Source organism: Hypomesus transpacificus, chromosome 23 (genome assembly GCF_021917145.1).
Source record: "Hypomesus transpacificus isolate Combined female chromosome 23, fHypTra1, whole genome shotgun sequence".
Taxonomy (NCBI): Eukaryota; Metazoa; Chordata; class Actinopteri; order Osmeriformes; family Osmeridae; genus Hypomesus; species Hypomesus transpacificus.
This window is the reverse complement of record NC_061082.1, coordinates 17,003,053-17,024,699: the sequence shown is the minus strand read 5'-3', so window position 1 is coordinate 17,024,699 and position 21,647 is coordinate 17,003,053. Positions and strand designations below refer to the sequence as shown.

At 43.2% G+C, this 21,647-nt stretch overlaps 5 protein-coding genes across 13 annotated transcripts; 3 read left to right on the top strand and 2 right to left on the bottom strand.

The window, feature by feature from the left end:
* Positions 1–18: 18 nt before the first annotated feature.
* On the top strand, positions 19–1,221 carry sap18 (Sin3A-associated protein). Its single transcript, XM_047047448.1, has 4 exons — positions 19–176; positions 432–541; positions 644–766; positions 874–1,221. Exons 1-4 carry the CDS (start codon positions 105–107, stop codon positions 1,028–1,030), a joined length of 462 nt encoding a protein of 153 aa, XP_046903404.1. The 5' UTR covers positions 19–104; the 3' UTR covers positions 1,031–1,221.
* A 2-nt stretch (positions 1,222–1,223) lies between these two features.
* ska3 (spindle and kinetochore associated complex subunit 3) lies at positions 1,224–4,609 on the bottom strand. Its single transcript, XM_047047446.1, has 11 exons — positions 4,444–4,609; positions 4,139–4,200; positions 3,864–4,035; positions 3,221–3,653; positions 3,032–3,123; positions 2,776–2,933; positions 2,535–2,681; positions 2,180–2,374; positions 1,933–2,006; positions 1,670–1,803; positions 1,224–1,574 (listed from the first exon to the last, which is right to left on the bottom strand). Exons 1-11 carry the CDS (start codon positions 4,547–4,549, stop codon positions 1,414–1,416), a joined length of 1,734 nt encoding a protein of 577 aa, XP_046903402.1. The 5' UTR covers positions 4,550–4,609; the 3' UTR covers positions 1,224–1,413.
* Positions 4,610–7,790: 3,181 nt separating this feature from the next.
* Positions 7,791–10,431, top strand: LOC124485656. 2 transcript variants are annotated; one of them, XM_047047377.1, is made up of 3 exons: positions 7,791–8,282; positions 8,450–8,925; positions 9,674–10,431. In XM_047047377.1, the coding sequence occupies exons 2-3, from the start codon at positions 8,479–8,481 to the stop codon at positions 10,379–10,381; spliced, it is 1,155 nt and encodes a 384-aa protein (XP_046903333.1). In that variant the 5' UTR covers positions 7,791–8,282; positions 8,450–8,478; the 3' UTR covers positions 10,382–10,431. The 2 variants fall into 2 exon arrangements, with proteins under 2 accessions (XP_046903333.1, XP_046903332.1); XM_047047376.1 differs by having other exon boundaries at positions 8,447–8,925.
* Positions 10,432–10,505: 74 nt separating this feature from the next.
* hcn5 (hyperpolarization activated cyclic nucleotide-gated potassium channel 5) lies at positions 10,506–21,620 on the bottom strand. Of its 7 annotated transcripts, XM_047047622.1 has the most exons (13): positions 21,516–21,620; positions 16,965–17,106; positions 16,512–16,752; positions 15,029–15,259; positions 14,669–14,855; positions 13,795–13,899; positions 13,549–13,686; positions 13,075–13,236; positions 12,800–12,893; positions 12,574–12,701; positions 12,337–12,483; positions 11,703–11,940; positions 10,506–11,384 (listed from the first exon to the last, which is right to left on the bottom strand). In XM_047047622.1, the coding sequence occupies exons 4-13, from the start codon at positions 15,214–15,216 to the stop codon at positions 11,218–11,220; spliced, it is 1,554 nt and encodes a 517-aa protein (XP_046903578.1). In that variant the 5' UTR covers positions 15,217–15,259; positions 16,512–16,752; positions 16,965–17,106; positions 21,516–21,620; the 3' UTR covers positions 10,506–11,217. The 7 variants fall into 7 exon arrangements, with proteins under 7 accessions (XP_046903578.1, XP_046903577.1, XP_046903573.1 ...); XM_047047621.1 differs by lacking the exon at positions 16,965–17,106; XM_047047617.1 differs by lacking the exons at positions 16,965–17,106; positions 21,516–21,620 and adding an exon at positions 19,410–19,495 and having other exon boundaries at positions 15,029–15,365.
* On the top strand, positions 18,759–20,483 carry LOC124485800 (cytochrome c oxidase copper chaperone). Of its 2 annotated transcripts, none has more exons than XM_047047625.1 (4): positions 18,759–18,866; positions 19,422–19,547; positions 19,645–19,755; positions 20,267–20,483. In XM_047047625.1, exons 2-3 carry the CDS (start codon positions 19,429–19,431, stop codon positions 19,727–19,729), a joined length of 204 nt encoding a protein of 67 aa, XP_046903581.1. In that variant the 5' UTR covers positions 18,759–18,866; positions 19,422–19,428; the 3' UTR covers positions 19,730–19,755; positions 20,267–20,483. The 2 variants fall into 2 exon arrangements, with proteins under 2 accessions (XP_046903581.1, XP_046903580.1); XM_047047624.1 differs by having other exon boundaries at positions 18,771–18,820.
* Positions 21,621–21,647: the final 27 nt, after the last annotated feature.

Here is a 21,647-nt window from a genome sequence, read left to right as displayed (position 1 = left end):
ACCGTATTTATTGTAAACGCCCATATCCACGTCACTTACATGCGACTATTGCTTTACTTATTTCGTTAGCATTAGCTCGGAAGCTGCATCACTCCTTTTAAAATATGGCTGTAGAATCGAGAGTCACACAAGAGGAAATTAAAAAGGAACCCGAAAAGCCAGTGGACAGAGAGAAGGTAACTTGCTAACTGACCACAAACCTAGGTTAATTTCATAACCTGGCTCTCGTGTCGCAGTGGTGCTTGGCGCCCTACGGTGTAAGCCATAATTGTAGCCTTTGAATAATGATCAATGTGGATAACGTTCTGTTACAGTAGTCATTGCTGTCGACGTTTTAATACAATTATTTGAAAACGGATTCGTTGTTATTGGTGCCTGAAGTAGAACGAACGCTGAACAATGCAAATAATCTCTTCTCTCCGTTTCAACAGACATGTCCCCTTCTACTAAGGGTTTTCACCACAACTACGGGAAGGCATCACAGGATGGACGAGTTTAATAGGGGCAATGTCCCATCCAGCGAGCTCCAGATATACACCTGGTAAAGCGATCATATGTGGACATAATGTAACTGCTACACATGTTAAACGATTCAACGATAAGTAATCTTTCTTTTTAACTTGGTTTGTGTGTGTTTTCATAGGATGGATGCTACTTTAAAAGAGCTTACCAGTCTCGTGAAAGAAGTGTACCCCGACGCTAGGAAAAAAGGCACACATTTTGGCTTTGCCATCGTCTACCCGGACCCCCAGAGACCCGGCTATAGGTAGCCTAGCTCCATGTGTGCAGTTTCAATTAAGTACCACTCTACTCAAATGTAAACATAAATACCAACGCTAATAACGAGCGTCTCCACGACTTTATTTGTTTCAGAGTGAAGGATATTGGAACAACTGTGTCTGGCCGGAAGGGCACTGATGATGCCATGACTCTACAGTCCCAGCGCTTTCAGATTGGAGACTACCTGGATATCGCCATCACCCCCCCAAACCGAGCCCCTCCCGTTCCTGGGCGCATGAGACCGTATTGACCCTGGTACTGGGTCAGAATTTTTTATTGTTTTTTTTCTACCGTTTTTCATTTGAGAACGTAGTGGGAACAGGAATTTAAACAGGATAAAAATAATTTCTTGCTGGAAAATACCCTGATTTGTCCATTGCAACTACTGTGTCTTCTGAAATGGTGAATTTTGAACGTTTATAATAAACCTAAATAATAAAACATTTGACTTATTATTGCATTTATTGGTAGATGTCTATACACATTTCTTAGACGCACACACTAAAAAAGGCTGGACAGATTTGAGCTCACATACTGTAAGTAGAAACAAAGTATCAACATGGAGTAATACAGTCATGCATCCTCTTGTGGGGAGACTGGCTCAGCCAGTAAGCTCCTCTAGATGTGGAGGGGTCAGATGTGTGTCAGGACTCTGTACGTGGCGGCGGTCCCCACATCCTGCAAGTGCTCCAGCCTCTTCAGCTCCTTCAGACACAGGAAGTACAAGGGGGCCTTGGTGCCCGTGCCTGTGATGGACTTCAGCTCCTCCATCAGAAACACTGCAGCACCTCCGCCTGTAGAGGGCAGCACAGGACATTAGTCCACTAGGGATCAGCTGGGGGAAAGCAGCTTAAGATTTGTGTTGGGCTCATTGCTTTGAGACACTGACCACAGAGCTGCTTCTCTGCAGCACTGTTGATTTGATGGATGGTCTGGTTGAGGCTGGACAGAGATATCTGCCTCAGGTAGCTGGGCAGACTCAGGAACTCTTGCTCTGACACCACAGACATACCCTGGCCTCTCCTACGGGGAGAGAGGGGGGACATAAAACACGCCATGGGGAAGCAACTGTTTCAACGGGTTACAGGTCATTGATGTAACACATCTGACTCACTACCCCTGGAGTGTTCCACTGGGTTGTTGAGACTCTACCTGTTCTCCTTTCCTGTGGGTCTGGTCTGTGACTGGATCCCTGCAGGGGGAGGTTTCTTCATCCGGGAAACCATCTACGATACAAGGGACCACCAAAGGTTACCATTCACCCTGCAGATTGTCAACAACAGTCATTTCTCGCTGGAGAGCTTGAATACTGATACATTTAGTTTGATTACTTGGAACGTCACTTAACATCAGCTCCCTCATTTTGTGGTGTCATTGCATGTCAAGTAACTGTTCGTACTTTACAGATGTCTTGTGTGACCGAGCTGAAGTCAGGCATCTCAGGGGTTCTGGGCTCAGGGTACTCCTTTCGCACCCTGGGGCTGCACAGGTTGAACTCCTGGGTGGGACAGTCCTGCTCCAGACCGCAGGGTGTACCGGGCCCTCCAGAACCCATCTCACACTCACCCACTGCTTCATTCCCTCCTACACCCCTCTGAAAGACACAGACTTATAAATGAAATGCAGTAGTTCTCCTAGTTTCAATAATGCATGTACGCAGATTGACCTTCTTTCAGTCTGTTTCCTTGACACCAAAGATAAACCTAGTATAGTATCATGAATAATGGATCCTGATACTGTAAGTTTCTACTTACACCGGATAAAGAGCTGCCTATAAATGACTCCAGGCTTGGCGTCTCTGGTGTGTGTTTGTCCTCTGGACATCCAATGGTCATCTCCGGGACCTCATACTCCCAGGCCTTGTGATAGCCCCTGCTGGAGGCTGGATACCCCCTGTCATCCTGTAACAGTGAAGAACTGTTACAAACAGTCTGTTACAAACGGTTTGCAAAAGCCATCTCTCTGATACAGTCATCAGCAGAACTATGTATCTACCTTTCTAGTTTTGCAGAGGGTCTGGAATGCAGGGATCTCGGGGCTGGGACACATGTCGCCCGTCGGTTCCGGGGGAGAAGGAGAGGAGCTTCCGTGCGACTTGGTGATCATAAAACCCGGAGTGCAAAACTCAGGTGGCTCTGGAGTCTTCATGCCCTCTGTCGAAAAGCAACCACATCAATAACCACTCCCAAAGTCTTACCGAACACCACTACGATACTGCTCATGTAAAAGTATCCCAGTCTGGGAAAGATACCGTCGGAAGCAAAGCTGTGCAGGTCAGGGTTCAAGGGTGTGGTGGAGAGGACCGGGCACGTTCTCGCTTTCAGACCAGAGGATGCCGACGAGCTGCGGAAGACAGAACGCAATCCGTAACGAAACATGAAAGCGATGATTGTTGAGTGATTGGACACAGCATTCAACTAAACGTAGAGGACACACACACCTCAGGGTCTTTGAAGAATGCTTGCGATGCAAGTCCATGGTAAAGTCGTTGTTGAGGCACATGGTGTCCTCAGAGATCCCCAAGTCCTCCATGCGGGGGGTCAGCAGGTCGTCCTCGTCCATGCGCAGGGTGCACTTGGGCGTTTTGGGCGTGGGAAGATGCACGGTCCTGGTCGTGGAGGGGTATGGGAGTGGCATCACAGGCATGGGGACGGGGTCACAAGAAAACCCTGAGACGCCCAGAACGTTCTTCAGGTGGATCTCTGACAGGCCGAAGTCAGAGAGCTGTGGTGTTCGCATGGGGTCACTGGTGGGAGGAGGGGGTACCTTCATGGGAGTCACTGGCGGTATCTGCTGCTCCTCCTCTCCTACCTTCCCTTCCTCTTCCTCCTCATCCTCTTCAGAAGGATCTTCTGTATCTTGCCTTGTGTCCACTGTGGATGGAAGTTTATCACTGCATTGGTACTGAATTGCAATAGCATGCTAGACATAGCTAGTTTGAAGGTGATATGAGAGTAATGGTTGTAGTAGGAAATACATACAAACATATCTTCCCATAATAGTCAAATATTTAGTGACAGTCACCCAACGATGAGTCCAAAATATACACATGCAACCAGCTCTTTGATGTGGAGGAGGCTTACCTGAACATTTGTGTACATTCTTGGGAGCTTGGTAGCCGTATTTTTCATAGTATCGTTGAAGTCTCTGGATGTCCTCAGTGCTCCTCTGCTTGAGCACCATGCACGCCTTTATAAAGTTCCTGGTTTCAGTCTCCTTTGCTTGCTGATGGGAAATTTGGTCGCCTACTTCCCTCTGGTATAAGTGCATGGGGTCAAACGTATAGATTATGAGAGATGACTTAGTATCATCTGATGGGCTGTGTTTAATTAAGTCATTCTCGGGAGTCTCAACCTACCTTCAAGTCCCGTACCTCGGAGTGCAGCTCGTGAAGAAGTCGCACAGCACACTCTGTGCTCCCTGAACACAAAGACGGTGTTCAAGCTTCCTGACAGTTGTTGTACAAAACTAGAAACCCCGCTAGCCATTATGCTATTGAAATAAACCCACTCAGTAACTACCTGTAGCCCGCCCTGTTCGTAAGTTACACTTATTCTTAGTTAGATAGGTTCCGGATGACCTGGCAGGCAAAGTCAAGTTAGCCTAACTTGCTAACTTAATTAGCTAGCTATACATTTTACATAGAAGGCATAACTACCGTACCCTCTTCGTCGAAGTTTTGATGTGCATGCTGAAGACTTGCAGTTTCGGTCTCCAATGACACCGCTAATGTTCGTAGCTTAGTGAAAAAACGAGCTGATAAGTCCATTTCTGCAGATGAGTTGGTGCTAAACGGCCGTGTTTACTTTCTGTCTGGCACGTACTTTCGAATTTGGCGCCAGTTCCGCTACTGTCCGGAAACTGTCCTTCACTCCTTTGGGTTCTGGTTGGCGGATCCAAGGACCAAAACTGCATACATCGCCATCTATTGTCCTTGAGTGTAAGAGCAGTCACTCCCCACCTACATTTCATTATATTATCCTTCATAACTCATAAGTTGTTTCATTAAATAATAATAAGCACAATAAGGATGTTGTGTAAACTAATGAGGTCCTCTAACAGTTATTCAGCTAAACAGACAGTCCGTGCATTGGTATTTACATTTACATTTACATTACATGGTATGGAACGTCTCTCTGCCCTTCTGTTCCCTTCTGCCCCTTTCATATCACTCTCTTGTTGCCACCAGGCACCACTGCAGGGTGCCCTGCTCCAGTCCCCCTAGGCTTAACCCAACATGATCCGGAAACTGTTCTTCTTCTGTGTTTGCTTTCTGGCAGACGAGGCACAATTAGCCAATGCAGAGAGGCTGAAATACAAGCTTGTGATGTCTACTCAACCAAGCTATACCTATACCCTTCCTGTGATACATGTAGGGGGAGGGGGGAGGGGGGAGGGGTGGACGTAATGGCTCCAACCCTGACCCAGTAAAGTTCGGAGTGTAAAATTTTAGATGCTCAGCCATGCTTAAACTTGCCCCCTCTCTCGCAGCAAAGATTGTAGTATTACACTCACACAAACTGAGTAATAACAGTGAATCAAATTATGATAATGACAATAAGTTCTCCAGAGCAATGTTTATTCATCAAACAACACATGTTCATGGAGACAGAGCTTGTATGTGTCTACACTGTTACAGTGGGAGAAATTGTGATGCAAAAAAAGTATGATTAAACAATGGTAGCATTTATTGATGAATATGAGAAAAAGTTAAAACCCATCTACTCAAAACATTGTCATAGCTCAGCGGTGGATGTTTTCACTTCAATTTCAAATGCACTTTTTGCTTCCGTCAAGAGTTAGAATAATTCTCTTCAAGTCTTGTTTTTTTCTGGTATAAGATAAACAAAGGGCAAGTTCAAAGACAAAGAAATGCTGATTCTGATACATGACATTAATATTGCACACAGTGTAACATGCCCTGTAAAGCTTCCTCTGTTTGAAATGTCCTTTTTAGCCTGTGGGACAATATGTGTTCAAAATGTTGCAAGAGCAAGCAACCCAAACCGGCTGTTAAGCCTCCCTTGACAATAAACTTACTCTCATACTGTATGTCAACACTACACTAACTTACAGTGTCCTTTTCCTTATCCGGTTGTCCTCTTTGTCATCTGCAAGGCCACAAATCCATTATTCATGGTTTTCTCAATCTGTTGTGTTCTCTCGATGGTGTGCTTGATGAATTATCCACTTGCTTTTAGTCGGGCAGGAGACTGAAGCAGACAGGCTAGACTGCTTTGTTACAGCTGTTTTTTCACTTGTGTTATGAAACGAATATTAAAAGTGAATTTCATCATCACACCTTTTGAAGTGTTTGTCAGCTCTGGGATGGTCATCCCATCAAATGTTTTATTTGTATTCTGAGCTTTCTATTTTAAACTTTAAGAGGTAGTAAGTACATTTTATTTATAAAGCACACTAACACAGCAAGGCTGACCGAGGTGCCTGACAAACACACAAAAAAGACACCATAAAATACGTAGTAAAACCAAAAGTCAATGGAAACGCGGCCAATAACAGTAAAATAAGTAACATTCCAACTCAAGAGGTAGTGGGAAACGCTAGTGCATATGAGTGCGTTTTAAAAACAGACAATGAAGGAGCCTGCCTGAGAGAAAGGGGAAGTTGATTCCACAGCCTAGGACCGGCAACCGCAAAGGCTCTATCACCTGTACGTGTGCAGCGTGACCGGGGAGTGTATAAAAGTAGTTTGTCCGCAGACCTCAGTGACCTAATGGGTGAGTGTAGTTGTCTGAGGTCCGAGATATACAAAGGGGCCTTTAAGAGCTTTAAAAACAATGACATTGTAAAATGTACTCTATACTGGACAAGAAGCAAGTGCAAAGAGGCCAAGACTGGGGAAATGTGATCAAACTTCCTAGTGGATGATCAAATTCTGGCAGCAGCATTCTGCACCATCTGAAGACGGGAGAGTGACGACTGGGGAACACCATCTGTAGCAACCCAGGAGACTGATTCACAATGACAATAGGAGACTCAGAGACAGTTAGCTTTAACATAGTGTCCTTTAATAACTTATGCCAGGAAAAGAGTAGTGGGACAAACTAACGTCTTCCCTCCTGGGGTCTGTCACCCTTCATGCGGTGTTGTCCTGTGGGGGGTTTAGAGCAGAGTGAGAGGTCAGTCCTTTTTCCAGCCAATCTCCTTACTGAACAAAACTCCTGCAGTGTTGCCTCTCTGGTCCTTTGTTCCTCACTCTCCTTCCTTGCGGCCTTGGGCTGGCTCCCTTAATCCTTCCCCTAATCACCTGATGGGCTGCAGGTGTGACCAGTGCCATGTGCCAAGTGGCTGCAGGCACTTACACAGGCAGATAGACTCCCTCTATCACCTCCCCCAATCTGAGCCTATGGACCCGCCCCCTGTGCTGGGTTGGCTGGTCTGTTTCCCCTGGTTTGTGACACATCATAAGGGAATTGCAATAATCTAAACGTGAGGTGATAAAAGCATGAATAACATTTTCAAGGTGTTTAAAAGACAATGCAGATTTAAATTTAGAAATCAGTCGTAACTGATAGAAACTGTTTTTCACCACTGTGTTAATCTACTTAACTAACCCAATGTCCGAGTCTATGATGAAATCAAGATTCTTTACATGAGATCTGACATTAGGGAAAAAATTGCTAAAAGTGTTAACACGACTAGCTCTAAAACCCGCAGGACCAAAAATAATCACTTCAGTCTTTTCATCGCTCAGTTGGAGAAAGTTATTAGAAAAAAACTTTTTTATATCCACAATGCAGTCCAAGAGAGGTTGAACAGAATCATTAAGTCTCAAAGACAGATAAAGCTGTGTGTCATCAGCATAAAAATGAAACGAGACGTTGTGTTTCCTAATGATATCTCCCAGAGGAAGCATATACAGATTAAAACATAGACCAAAAGTAGACCAAAAAAAGACGAAAAAAAGACCAAAAGTAGACCAAAAGTAGACCAAAAGTAGATCATGCGTTGACCCAATTCTACAAATATAGGTCCTTTATATAAAACTTTAGGATTTAAACAAAAGGCTCCCACTAAAAATGAGTTGAAATGGAAGATGGTTTTGAACCTCATGTGAATTGAATAAATGTCACTTTATTGTTTTCTCCCCACAACTGCAATCTGTCTGTTCCTCAATATTTGCATTATTAAATCCTGGACCATTTTGCTGGGCTATATCTGAAGCTGAGAGTTTTGATTCTAGTTGCTTGATGGTATTCCAGCCATAGAATACATTCTTTTTAAAGAAAAGCAACATAGAGAAATGTGTAATTCAAGGGGATATGTTCTTTATGAAAACAAGATCAGCAATTACTTATGCTACTGGAAGAACTAAAGAACCATTGATGATTTCGTTGATATGTTTCACATGGTTCTCCTTTGGAGAGAAAAAAATGCCTTGAAGATCAAATAACCTTTATCAGATAACTAGCTATTTTGGAGTGTATAAATACTGGGAAACCACTGAAGGTCACCACACACCTGTACACTGAAACAATCAGGTAAGTCACACAGACGATAACAGCGTTCCTATTTCTGTTCAACGTCAATGTTCCAAGATTCAGTTTCAGTTTCTGCATACTTAAAATACATTACTGTACTACATACATTACTATATTGCATATAATGCATATATATATATTTTTAATTACTTTATTTTCTTAAGCAGTGAGGTGCCATACCGAATTTAAAATAGTCATGGCGATGTTCGGGAAGGTCTTAGAGCCAGTAGGCTACATGCAGACCATGCGGGTCCTCGTCGAAGGCGTCTGCTCCTACCTGGGCGGGTCCGCCACCTCTGAGGAGACCGACTTGACGAAGAAGAACCTGGACTACATCGACAAGGAGCTGGGCAGCGCCAGCCAGGGCCTTCTGAAGGACCAGGAGGTGCACCGCCTGGAGGACGACCTGGCCGTGGTCTACTACCAGCTGGGCGCGGCAGTCCGGGCACAGCCAGAGTTCACCAAGCGGGAGACGGAGGTGTTCCTCCAGTACGTCCAGGAACACCGCCTGGAGAGGCAGCTGACGGCCCTCCACAGCCGCCTCATGGGCGTCTCTGCCCTGACCGACCAGCCCACGCTGCTGGAGGAGCTGGTGGAGAGATGCAAGCCCAAACGCTGGGAGATGAGAGACTTCTGCGTGAAGGTCAGTGAAGGCCCCATACTGACCTAGGCCAACAGAAACCCTATACATGTGGGAGGGTAATATATCAGTTTTAATCACTGTAACACGTTTATTAACAAGTTCAACTCTGACAGAAAATTATAAATAATAGGCCATATATTACCATACCGGGAAAGGTACTATTGTTTCACTTTCGATAAGAGTTTGCTAACATCTAATGACATTAAAATCACAAAAAAGTTATTTATGTATGGTGTAAAGTCTATAGTGCCTCAAGATTTGAGAAAAGATGATAATGTAGCAGCCAATAATAGTGAAGCACCTTTGGTTACACTGTGAAATGAGGACGGGAGAGAAATGTCAAGTCTATTTACATTTGTCTCTGAGCAAGTAGAGAGCGTGTGGAAATTGACCTTGGGGAAAGAAAACCACATAAAGAGCCTGTGTTCACCTTGAAGGACTTATCATCTTCAAACATAGCACCATGATGTATGAGCCTGATAAAAAAAAACTACATTTCAGGCACTCTATGAAATCTAATTTTCAGCGTATACCGTTACTGCACATTCAGTTATATTAACAGCCCATAATATGCTTCCCAATTATGATAAGCTTCCAAATGCTGATACCACAAAAATTGGACTCATATCAGCACTGGGCGCTGATCCAACGCACGGCCACTCTTCACGTTAATCACCTCATTATGCCATGAGCTGTAGCCTGTAACTGCCACATTAAACCTTTCCTCATCTCTCTCGGCTCCCACCAGGTGAACTTTGTCCTTGGCACCGGTCTGCTGTGTCTCTTCACCCAGGCCTCCCTGACTGGCCGCGACCAGGCTCTGCTCACGAGGACCTGGTCGGACCGCATGGGCGCCCTCTACAGGAAGATGAAGAGCACCGGGGGCCGCTGCTCAGGCTACTTCCTGGAGCAGGCCGAGGAGGACGTGCGCCAGCAGTTGCTGGAGGCCCAGAGGAGCCGTGCCGCGCCTGAGGAGGCGGCCGCCAGCGTCCTCAAGACACTGGAGAAGAACTATGATTGGCTGCGCTGGGCGGTCATGCTCCACCCGACCGTGGGGCCCTGGGAGGATGGGAAGGATGCCGAGCTGGGCCAGTTGCCAGAGAACTTCCTGTCTGTGGCTTTTGAGGCGCCCTGCCCACACGTGGTGGCGTGCTACCGGGACACGCCCACCTCACTTGACAAGAGCCGCATCCACCAGCTGATCGTGGACTTGGAGTGGAAGATCCCCAACCCCCCTCCCGAGGTGTACGCCGCCATCGAGGAGCACCCTGAGAAGGCAAGGCGCTACCTGGCTGCACGCATGCTCACCAAGCTGAGGGAGGGGCTGGGCACAGGCGTGGCAGTGCACGTGGTGCCAGGCAAAATGGAGATGAAGTGTAACTTCCCCCCGGCTTCCTACTACCTGTACGAGTACAAGCACAGGCTGGCCTCAGGCACTGTGTGCGTGTTTGGATAAGAGGAAGCAGAGATAGAGCAGGGAGAGACCGCAAGGGAGAGGCTAGAGAGAGACAGATTGAGAGAGAGAGGAGGTAATGGGGCAGGGAGTGAGAGAGAGAGTGAGGTGCACAGACAGAAAAAGAGAGAGAGAGAGACAGAGAGAGAGAGAGAGAGAGAGAGAGAGAGAGAGAGAGGGGAACGTCAGCCAGAGAGTTAAGCCTAAGCTGTTGCGGTTATAACTTGGTTAGGTACACATGAATGCTCCATTTCAAACCCGCCGTGGGCAACTGAGGTCTCACATAAACCATGATTCTCTCTCAGACACGAACAAAGATGGCATCTCTTTATTTCTACTGTACCACTGTGCTATTGACAACTGTAACTACTTCTTCCAAATAAAGATTTTAGAAAAACTTTACATTCTGATGATTTACTTTTTTCACAAACACACTGAGATAATCTATGGTTTGATATGGCTTATAGTTGCACAAAGATATTGCTTAATGATACTGTAAGACTGAAAATGGCAAGTCTTGATATGTAATTATATAAATATTGCCAAACAAACCACTGGAATGGAGTGGATTATATAAATACCTTTTAAATGTTGTACATGTTCATTAGTGTTGTTTCTATGTGCGCTACTCTTCTATACAGTAATATATAGAGTTCAGTCTGTAGTTGCATCAAACAGACTCCTGCAAGTTGCAGGGCAATCTTATTCAGTTCAGTCTGTAGTTGCATCAAACAGACTCCTGCTGTTGCAGGGCAATCTTATTCAGTTTAGTCTGTAGTTACATCAAACAGACTCCTGCTGTTGCAGGGCAATCTTATTCAGTTCAGTCTGTAGTTGCATCAAACAGACTCCTGCTGTTGCAGGGCAATCTTATTCAGTTCGGTCTTCACATCGGGGAAGCCATCCAGGGTGGAATGAAAGCTGTCCACGTCAAGAGAGAAAGCCTGGCAGGTGGTCAGTGCTTGCACTGTGGACACATGCTTCCCTCTGGTCAGCAGACATGTCTCTGTGGAAGCAGCACACAGAAATTCAACATGGAACATATTGCAGTCTCATCTCATGTGATCACAGATGCTCAAAATGATGAAACAGTATGGTGGTGATGTGTCGGACGAACAGAGCATATGTTTCAGCTCCGAACATGAACACCTGGCTGCATTAATGACAGGGATGTTCTCCAGCTGCTTAGCTCCAGCACCAGCGCGGTACTGCCTCAGTGAGCTTGAGGTCAAACAGGAGAATGCTTTAGTTTGGATTAGATCCCGGGCAGATGAACACCATCACGCATCTAATAATACTGTTTACTTTGAGGACATGAACCCACCTCCAAAGTAGTCTCCGTCACACAGTTCCCTCTGGGATGACTCTGTTTCCTCCAGCACCTGGCCGTGCTCGATGAAGAACATGCGGTCACCGGGGGCGCTCTGCCGGATGATGAAATCCCCCTCCTGGAAGACCTCGTGCTGGAGCTTGACAAGGAGAGCGTTGATGAAGTTGCAGTTGAAGCTCTGGAACATGGGTACCTTGTACACCAGCCGGGCACACATGATTGTTAGAATCTCCTGGAGAAAGACGATAGAGAAAAGAAAGATACACAGCTGTGAAGCGCCAGTGGAGGAGGGGATCCCTCTCCGAATTGCTCCTCCCACGGTTTATTTTTTATTTTTTCCTCAATGAGTTTTACTCTGAGTTTTTCCTTGTCTTCATTGAGGGTTTAGGTTGGTTGAGGGTCAGTTCAATGGTTCAGTTCTATGTGAAGCCCTCTGTGACTTTGCTTGTAAAAAGGGCTATGCAAATAAAATGTATTAGATTTGTTTTGAGTGGCTTTCTGTATGATCAACAATTACAAAGATGACCAAACATTACCAAGATGACAAAACAAAACAGGGGCAATGTCGGGCATGTTGTCAAACACTACATTCCTGTTTGTTCATATTGTGTGGCACTGGGTCGGGTACCTCTTTCAAGGAGGAGGATACCAGGTTGAGAATGTCCCGCTCATCAAACCACTTTCCCCCAAAGCGAGCCTGGTAGTACTTGTTGATGCGGAGTTGAAGGTCGGCTGGAAGTTTCATGAAGGTCATGTAGTGTTCCAGGTGACTGATCTGTGGATTATTCAACCCTTATTCTCTGAGGAAGGCCATTGTTCTGATAAATCTGTGTAAAAACATGTTTTGTTTTTCTGCTGAGAGTACCTTGCTCTTGTATGCTTGGGCTGTAGGGTCTCCTTCTGTTATGATGGCAGCCGTGTTGGCAACCAGGACCGTGTACATCAGCGCTCCTGACACCATGCTCACCATGACGATCCACATCTCTGTCTCATCTGGCCAGGTGACCACAATAACACTCATTTAGTTTCATAGGTGGGAACACAACCAGTGTAACATATTTCTTATGTCTTGGCAAGGCTAGAACACTTACTGGTCGGTGTTTCTGTGGACCCGTAGGATAACGCAATCATTTGTGACAGAGCGCGAAAAACGCCAAAGGAGTACTTCTCACCTACAGTGGCATTCTGGGACAAATAGATTCGGGGAGGCTGAAGTCAAGATTTATTTTATGACGCAAAACCATTAAGGCTATATAAATCCTTAAAATCGATGTTTCGTCAGTGTAGGAGAAGTCTGACCTTGGTATCAGAATGTAAACAATCCTTTGAAATTGATCTGAAAACCACGGTGGTATTCTGGGCTCACCATTAGGTTCTCTCTCCTGATCCAGCAGTCTGAGGGAAACTCCTCAAGCATAGGGATGAAGTACTGGATGCAGCCGTTCCAGTGGCACAGCAGGAATATCATCATGAACAATGACAGTACCCTGAAAAATAGCCGAACTACATCCAGGTTTGCATTTGAAATCTGTGGGAGTAAAACATAAACAACAAATTGATCGTAACAATGTGGTTTTGAAGGCCTCTGTGACATTGCTTGTAAAAAGGGTTATTCAAATAAATTTGATTTGATTTCATATTAAATTACCCCACAATCTGAACTGTAAAAGTTACACTCATCCTTTTCTGCAGACCAGCTCACCCACAATCTTATTCTCCTAAATTACATCCATTTTTACGTTTGGGTTATTATTAGGCCCACCAGCAGAAACAATTGTGTGCATATCATTTTATAGGATCTTGAGTTGTAATTTGGATATAATCACACGTCTGGACTTACTTTTTCCACTTCATTGAAGAATCTAACGAGTCTGGACACTCGAAGGAGCCGCACCAGACTGAGGATTCTGACAAACATTAGGATCCGCATCATTCTGCTGGCTTTAGAAGAGTTCGGATCACTCTGAAACTGTAAGTCCTGTCATGAAAGAAAATGAAGACATGTTAAAGTATTGCATTTGGTCCATCATGATTACAATGACAATACAGCGTCTTTGAGCTGTTCCCATAGTTTAGGTATAATTACAGCAATTAGCAGGATGTAGCCAATAGGGAATGCTGCGATCACATCGGGTATAAACCAGGTCCTGAGGTAACACAGGCGGATCTGTTTGAGATCCAGAATAGCGACCTGTGCAATTGGAATCAAACAGAGAAATTGTTAGGTTGATGGATGAAAATTCTTGGCAGTATGTCTCAGCAATTTGAATAATTTAACACTTCAACTGAACAAAAATGTTTTGGGATTGTGCCCAAATTTAGATGGGACTGTTGCGATTCAGAGTCAGGATTCTATTCATAGACAGGAAAATTAATATTAACTTGACAGCATCATCAAATGGCCAAACTGTACATCAATATTGCAAAACGACTTTGCATGAATACAACTGATAAAGAAGCTGACACGATGTTGCCCCAAAGCTGCTAGTTAAAAACAGCTAGATAAAACATTACATAACAGTGGTTATTCAGAGGTCAAAGCTTAAAGACAATCTAAGACTAAAAAACATACTTAGTGGAGATCCTTCATTAAAAGTAATAAGTATTCTGGGATTGGGTTTAATTGTGTCCTGATAAACCAGCCCATAGAGACACAACAAACCAACATCTCTTTTCCGAGCACCAGATTAAAGTCTCTGATTTGACAACAACAGAAGAAACAGAAAACAACACATTAATTCCACTGATGTACTGCGTCGCTCTGAAGTTTTCATTTGCACTTAATCCCCTCAAGCTATAACAGGTGCTAACCATGTCCAAGTTCGTGCATGAGAATGGTTAATCTACCCCTACATTTTTAGAGTAGATTACAAATAGGGCAGAAAGGGAGATTGCATGCTCTGTGAAGCAGATTATAAACAATCCCAAACTGTTTGAAAGTGGAGTGCGGCTTCTCTCACCTCACTGTCCTCAGAAATGATGCCCATCCGAAAATTCAGGGCCACGTCAATCAGGAACAGTGTATCAGAGAAAACGTTAAAGCCTTCCCAGCCCACACCACTGCGACCATCCAGAAAAGCTATCTCCATCGGGATCCCAATAAGGTTGAGAAATGTGATGGCCATCATACACATAATGTAATAACTCCTGGGGGAATTAAAAATCACGTTTTACAAATTCCGCACAAACATAGCAAATTCCTATTAATGAATCATCATTGTATCAATTTCCTTTGCCAAACAATAATGCCACTTTACCTTGGCATCACTATTCATGTGAAACCAAAAGCAAAGAATCATCAGACAGTTGTTAGCAGATACCTGATCTGACTGAAGGGGTGGATGACCCACACGCCGCTCTGTAGTTGTCGAATACATTCTTTCTCCACGGCCACCTCACTGCCGTAGACGTATAGAGACTGCCGGTTCTGCTGAGGGAGTAACAGAGCCTTCCACCCGCAGGTCGAGGCCACGGGAACCCCCGCTGCAGGGCGTCTGGACCGGTTCATCCCAGCGCGGGCCCACTCGGATCAGCCGAATGCTCTGGCCATCCTTCCAGTGTAAGATTGTGGATCAGTGCTGGAACTTGCTGTATGCTGCTGACCTCTCTCCTTAGTCACAGGGTAATTTTCCATCACAGCACCCTGTCCGGGGCTTACTTTGGTGGGAGGAAAATGAGAAGCAGACTTTCCGCTCTATCCCTCTTTCTTTTTTGTCCCCTCCCTCCTCTCTCTCTCTCCCTCCTCTCTCCCTCCTCTCTCTCTCTCTCCCTCCTCTCTCTCTCTCCCTCCTCTCTCCCTCCTCTTTCCCTCCCTCCTCTCTCTCTCTCCCTCCTCTCTCTCTCTCTCTCTCTATTTTTTTCTCTCTCCCCCAGCTCATCAACTATTCAGCATCTCGGTCTCATCCACACATGAATCAAGCCTAGTCAAAGGGGTATGGCTGTCTCACATTAATACTGAACACAATAGGGGGGTTTTGAGTATCACAATTACTGTAATTTGAACTACAGATCTGTCAGACAGATACAGTTACTGTATACAGTATACAGTTGAAAGGTTCAATACAGGTCAGGTTGTCTTGAGCAGTAGATAATAAAAAGTGTAATCTGATCATGGAAATAAAGAAGGAAAGGTAAACAACGCCACAAACATGTGCATGTATTTCGTATTTACCAAGAGCTGACATCAAAATATTTTCATTTCTAATTATTTTAAATATTTTATAAGAGGTCAGGTGTAAGTTTACATAATTTATATTTATGTAATTAAACAGATGTTATTTGTAAATGTTTTAATTATGTAATCAAATCATTTATTACAAGGATGCAATATTTTGGACAGCCTGGTTAATGTGATACTTTATTATGCTAAGCTCAGAGTTAATGCTTAATGAGTATCAGAGCACATGCTTGCGTGACATCAAGCTTAGTAGTGACAGAAGGAGAAAAAGCCATTGAAAATCTTTTTCAAAAGGCCCACTGAGGATGTAAAACACCCACAGGAAACAACATTTATATCCGTCAGGTTGGAGAAGCTGCTTTGTTACAATGTTAGGTAACAAAGTAAGGTGACACAGGGGAAATAGAACATGCAAGCAATGCATATTGTATACAATTGTACATCCATTTTTTTTATTTACTGCTGAGAAATCTTTAACTGAAAGTGGGTTACTGTAAAACTAATGATTAATGGTTTGTCTCGTGCACAGCCTCATTCAGTCAGTTTCATGTTCTGCTGTATGCTTCGGTTTGGAGCCACTTTGTTGCATGCTGCACTCTGTAAACACAAGTGGTAGAAGTACAAACCTCACTTTTAAATGTCCAAGGCATGTGTAACATGTACACACAGCAGGGACAAAGGTGGTCCTAAGCGGAAACTCCCAGAGGTTTTGTCACTCCTCATGTCCTGCTTGGCCAATCTCTCCACATCTGCCCCTGCACCTGGGAAAGCCTGCAGAACCTGCTCAGAGCTATTGGTGGAGAACAGCTAGCAGAGTCAGAGCTTTCATGGTGATCACACGCTTGTTTCTGGTCGGGAGGGAGATCTCTGAGGAACAAAGACATAATTATATTATTGCACCAATCCTGCTGTAACATTTTTTTTACACAGCTAAATATGGCCCTCTGCAAAGGTGTCATGATAAATTGGTTAGGTAAATCTGTCCTAGTGCTTTGCTGATTCAAGAGAATTACACAGTGGAAGCAAGGTGTGGTGGAAAACGCTCGCACACACACACTCCAGGTATTTTCACAGCCCACCTCCAAAGTGGTCTCTGTCACACAACTCCTTCTGGAAGGACTTTGCCTCCATCAGCACCTGGCCTTGCTCAAAGAACATGTGGTCTCCAGGTGCGTGCTGGTGAACAATGTTATCACCTTCCTGGAAGACCTTCAACAGTAGCTTGAGAAGAATTGTGCCGATTAAATTGGTTCTGGAACATAGATGTGCTATTTTGTAGTTTTGAGCACATGGCAGTCAGTATTTATATCTAGGTTTTTAATCACAATGTGCCTCAAATACTTATTCATCTCTTTCAAGTACTTGGACACCAGGTTGTAAATCTCCTTCTCATCAAACCTCATATAAATACATCAAAGAGTGTTAAATTAATGTAAACATAAAATTGGTGGAGTTTCAATGAATGTCTTTATTTCATTGCAAACGTTTTTCAGTCTTACTTTCACTCAAAATATCCAAACCTTTCTTAACCAATATATTTTTTCCTGTTCTCGAATTTGGTTAGCTTTTCACAATTATTTTTTGCTGATTTTGTTGAGTTTGAAACAGATCAGGAATGGGTAAACTAGCACCCCATTTTATTCTTGTGTCACAGACAACATTGGCCATTCAATAAGGCAGGAGCACAGCATTTTTTTTCATACCAAAAATATTATTATTAATAAAAATTCTGATTTCACCAAAGGAATTTCCTATAATGTTTGATGCTATTCCCAAGGGGGCATAATTTATTTTGAAACTCCAATATTGTAGCAGTTCAGTTGGTACAGATGTTGATATTTATGTTGGAAATGTTGGGAGATAAATGATATAATAAAAGTATCAGAAATCTTATTGTCAATGCTACATTACCTCCAGCAAGATTGTTTATGTTTCCTATTTTAAGCCATTTAAATTGGAAACATTTGTGTAATTTCCATGACATATGAATTTTGCATCACAACAAAGTAAAGGAAGTTTCTTTTAAGGTTTCGCACAGAATATATCCTGTTAAACATGTGCTAGAGAGGTTTAAACTAGACATTATTTATAATTGTGATTTTTATGGATTGGAAAAGAAGAGACATTTATAATGTTAATGCACATAATATTTTGGATATTTTAGATATATCATTTTTGAAAGATAAACACTGGGTGTGTAATATGGAATTGTATAGAAGAGATATTTTTTTATGTTTTCAGGATGATAACGTTATCATCAGTACATTACTGAAAGAAATGTATATGACACCAGCTTACTTTATGTCAAATTAACCAAGCAAGCCATGAAAACATGTAGTATTGTGTATAATATTTCAATTTAGGAACCCTGGCAATGTACAGTTGTAATTTGATAGGATTTGGGGGTGAATTTCTATTGTTGATAAAGCATACAGTAAAGAAAGGAAGAAAAAAAAAGAAAAGAAAAAAAGTGGAGCACAGCGAGATCTCCTGCGCGAGAAGAGTAGTTTAACATGGCGCTGACCATATCTCTCGAGCTTCAATGCGCTACTGAGCTCTTGACATAGTGACTTTCGTACGTTATTTCCCAATCATCAGCTTTGATGTTTGGTCTACATAATGGGTCCATGTTTTTCAGGTTTTCCCCGTCTGTCTGGTCCTAAACTAAACGTCTAGATGTTCTGCACCAGGCATTCTTCCTAGTTTAAAATAATTATATTCTAAATATGCAAGTTATGTAGGCTATTAAATTCCTCCTCAGTAATATATTAGGCTACAATTAAAGTAAACAAACGTTCTCTGGACAGAAATGGCCCCATGCACGCACGCGCGAGAGGTTGTCAAGTCAAAACTACATGTCCCAGAGCCGCTTAGCCGCGGAAGCATTTTTTATAATCATGCATGGTTCTAATATGTTGTGTAAGGAAGGACACATGTGAGTCATCTTCCATATCAGAAGGCGAGCAAACAACTAGCTAGTAGTAAGTTGTACGAGGCTTATTTAAGTAGTACAGTATGTGTGCAGTTTAGTTTTCACTCGCTGGCTTACAATAATGAATGATCCATTCCTGCATATTTTCCTGGCTCGTTTGTGACATTGAGGATGTTTAGCGTGTGAGCTAGCAAGCTAGAAACCTCATCAACCTCGATCTAGCTAGCAAACTGTAAATATCGGTAGCCAGCTATGTTGTAGGATGAGCTCATGATTGTTATATCTACATTTAACCTGTTATACCATATTGACATATACCAAATACACATGGTGCAGTATACCGTCACATACCCTACTCAAGGTGCAGGCGATTCGCAAGTGCAACATAGCAGGTGATGAGATGGGTAACATTAGCTAGCCTGTCGCATTACTTAGAGGTCGACTTTCCATTTCAGTGTGACAGTAATGAAAGTGAAGGACTATCACGATTTATATATCAATATATTAACATACTTCTAAACATTGCTTGTGATCGTAAGTGTGAAATTATTCTCCAGTACCTCCCATCTGTTAAGAAAAATAATGTCTGTACCGACGTTTTTAGCCCGAAGATGTCATCCTTATCCGCTGCCAGTGTTGAGCCTACTCCTGCAATTGAGGGCACGGATGAGAAGAAACCACTGAAACCCTGTTGTGCGTGTCCCGAAACGAAGAAAGTCAGAGATGCTTGGTGAGTAGTTGACGTGTAGTTTCATTGCGAGTTGGCTAATCATTTGCTACATGCAGTTTGTAGTGCAAGTTGTAACGTTTTTGTTCTTGCTTTGCAGCATCATTGAAAAAGGAGAAGAGAATTGCACAGATCTGATTGAGGCTCATAAAGATTGTATGAGGGCGCTTGGATTTAAAATTTAAGTGCCCCATTATGAGATTGCGTGTTGGTAAGTGCTTAACTAATTACAGCGTACTTCTAAACTTTCGCCTTGTATTCCCGCTAGTGTTAACTGATCTTAAACGATATGTAGCCAATGTGGTTGGTGGTGGTCCAAAATACATAAAACGTAAACTGGAATGGATTGTCACATATCACACAAATTAAACATTCGCGAGAGGACTGTGGACGATGGGAGTGAACGGGTGGGGCTCAAGATGACTTGCTCCCCTGAAGCCTGTTATCCAGGATTTTTTGCTGGTATGCGGCAATGTTAGGCGGTATCATTTCGTGGCTGCCGACGGCCTTTTGCAAGATTGACAGATACATGTTTCTGATGGTATTTCTTATGTCAATTTAGAGATAAAAAATAAGATCAGTAGGTTAAGTAGACGATATACTGTTCACCTGCTAGGCCTACTAATGTAATTTAACAGAAGATAAACCCCTGTCTTGATGCTCATTGAATTGCTTGACCCGTGTGCCATAGGAACTCATGCACACTCTCCTCTCTGTTACAGTGTCATGGCTGACCAGCATTCTGAAAGGGGACCTTCGATAATCGGCTGGTTTTTATTTATACCTCAAATGTGAAGGGAAGATTGGCATTGTGGTGAGAGATGTGTTGCTGGGATGTTAATGGCTGTGGAGTAAAACGTCTTAATGTCTGTCTTTGAGAAATTGTGTGAATACATTGTTCAGCTGATTGCAATTAAATAAATCTCCTATGCAACACAACTTAAATTTATTTTATTTGGCAGAACGAGTTGGTTAAATAAAATGTTCTTTTTTGACAGTTTCCTCTGGCATAAGCTTCCTGGTTTAAAGGTCCTTTCGTATTTTGTTTCCTGTTAAAGACTGGCTTGTCACAGCTGCTCTTTCAAGTATGCACCCAAGCTTAAAATAACCCATACCCTTGCTGCAGCCAACACTTGGCATATCAACATTCCTCCCTTAACAATGTGCCACAGTTTTTTGAAGTAGCATGTGCCCTACCTTGCTATTTTATAAGCAATTGAGCATCATTGTGGGAAGTTGGCAAATCTTTTAGGCTGATGGCAGAAAGATCTATAACTAAAGCAAATATGGGCAATGACCCCGTTGCTTGAAATGAACCTACGAAGGAGAGCAATTGTAAGGTTCAATACTGATTTTACATACAGGATCATTTTAGTAATGAGTATGTCGTGGAGAATGTTATTGTTATCATGTTGGGAGTGACGAGGGTGGGTAACTGGTCTCTGGCTCAGTGCCTTGTATGGTCGTGACGCCAATCCAGACTAAAGCGTAGTGACCTTTCCCTTCAGGAGGGGTGTTTCCAGGCTGGGTGGTAAGAACCCTGGCCGGCAAGTCTGATGCACCTAGCAACATTCTCATCAGCCTGTAAGGAGAATGTGTGTGTGTGTGAAACAGGACTGTTTGACTGGAGGTGGTAACATAGTGTCCATTTGACTTATGTCTTTCAAATGGCTTCAGAGATTGTTGAAAGGAGGTCATGTGTCATCAAGACTGTGTTATCTGCGTAAACAGTGACTTGATTCAACTGTCAACTACATTCATCTCTAATCACTAAAATGTGTTCCATCAATCCACCAGTTATATGAACAAAATATATCAATTGCTCGAAATACATTTTATGTCTCATCATTTGCTTGCACAGTACAGCTAACTGTATCAAAATTAGACCTACCAAATAATATTTGTACATGCAAAAATAGAAAACATCAGCAAATAATAAAAATATTATGCATCAATCAGCTCAGAGCTTACCAGCTTTTGTATGAAGTTACCGACAGAGATAAGAGCCTACAAATTAGCGTCCCTGAACCAAAATGTGTGTAGAGTAGACTCACATTAATTCTTTCATGTGAGATTAGGGAGACACCATCTTGATGCCTATGC

What these genes read in the sequence shown, in the direction of transcription:
- sap18 (XM_047047448.1), top strand. Translation starts at nt 105, where the DNA reads ATGGCTGTAGAATCGAGAGTCACACAAGAGGAAATTAAAAAGGAACCC. An exon ending in GAGCTCCAGATATACACCTG is followed by an intron (nt 542 to 643) that starts GTAAAGCGATCA and finishes GTGTTTTCATAG; the next exon opens with GATGGATGCTACTTTAAAAG. An exon ending in CCCCAGAGACCCGGCTATAG is followed by an intron (nt 767 to 873) that starts GTAGCCTAGCTC and finishes TATTTGTTTCAG; the next exon opens with AGTGAAGGATATTGGAACAA.
- ska3 (XM_047047446.1), bottom strand. Translation starts at nt 4,549, where the DNA reads ATGGACTTATCAGCTCGTTTTTTCACTAAGCTACGAACATTAGCGGTG. An exon ending in CATTCTTCAAAGACCCTGAG is followed by an intron (nt 3,124 to 3,220) that starts GTGTGTGTGTCC and finishes TGTCTTCCGCAG; the next exon opens with CTCGTCGGCATCCTCTGGTC. An exon ending in TCACACAAGACATCTGTAAA is followed by an intron (nt 2,007 to 2,179) that starts GTACGAACAGTT and finishes CTTGTATCGTAG; the next exon opens with ATGGTTTCCCGGATGAAGAA.
- LOC124485656 (XM_047047377.1), top strand. Translation starts at nt 8,479, where the DNA reads ATGGCGATGTTCGGGAAGGTCTTAGAGCCAGTAGGCTACATGCAGACC. An exon ending in TGAGAGACTTCTGCGTGAAG is followed by an intron (nt 8,926 to 9,673) that starts GTCAGTGAAGGC and finishes GGCTCCCACCAG; the next exon opens with GTGAACTTTGTCCTTGGCAC.
- hcn5 (XM_047047622.1), bottom strand. Translation starts at nt 15,216, where the DNA reads ATGAACCGGTCCAGACGCCCTGCAGCGGGGGTTCCCGTGGCCTCGACC. An exon ending in CACCCCTTCAGTCAGATCAG is followed by an intron (nt 14,856 to 15,028) that starts GTATCTGCTAAC and finishes TAATTCCCCCAG; the next exon opens with GAGTTATTACATTATGTGTA. An exon ending in CCCAAGCATACAAGAGCAAG is followed by an intron (nt 12,484 to 12,573) that starts GTACTCTCAGCA and finishes AATAATCCACAG; the next exon opens with ATCAGTCACCTGGAACACTA.
- LOC124485800 (XM_047047624.1), top strand. Translation starts at nt 18,783, where the DNA reads ATGCATGGTTCTAATATGTTGTGTAAGGAAGGACACAT. An exon ending in TTGTGTAAGGAAGGACACAT is followed by an intron (nt 18,821 to 19,421) that starts GTGAGTCATCTT and finishes CGACGTTTTTAG; the next exon opens with CCCGAAGATGTCATCCTTAT. An exon ending in AAGAAAGTCAGAGATGCTTG is followed by an intron (nt 19,548 to 19,644) that starts GTGAGTAGTTGA and finishes CTTGCTTTGCAG; the next exon opens with CATCATTGAAAAAGGAGAAG.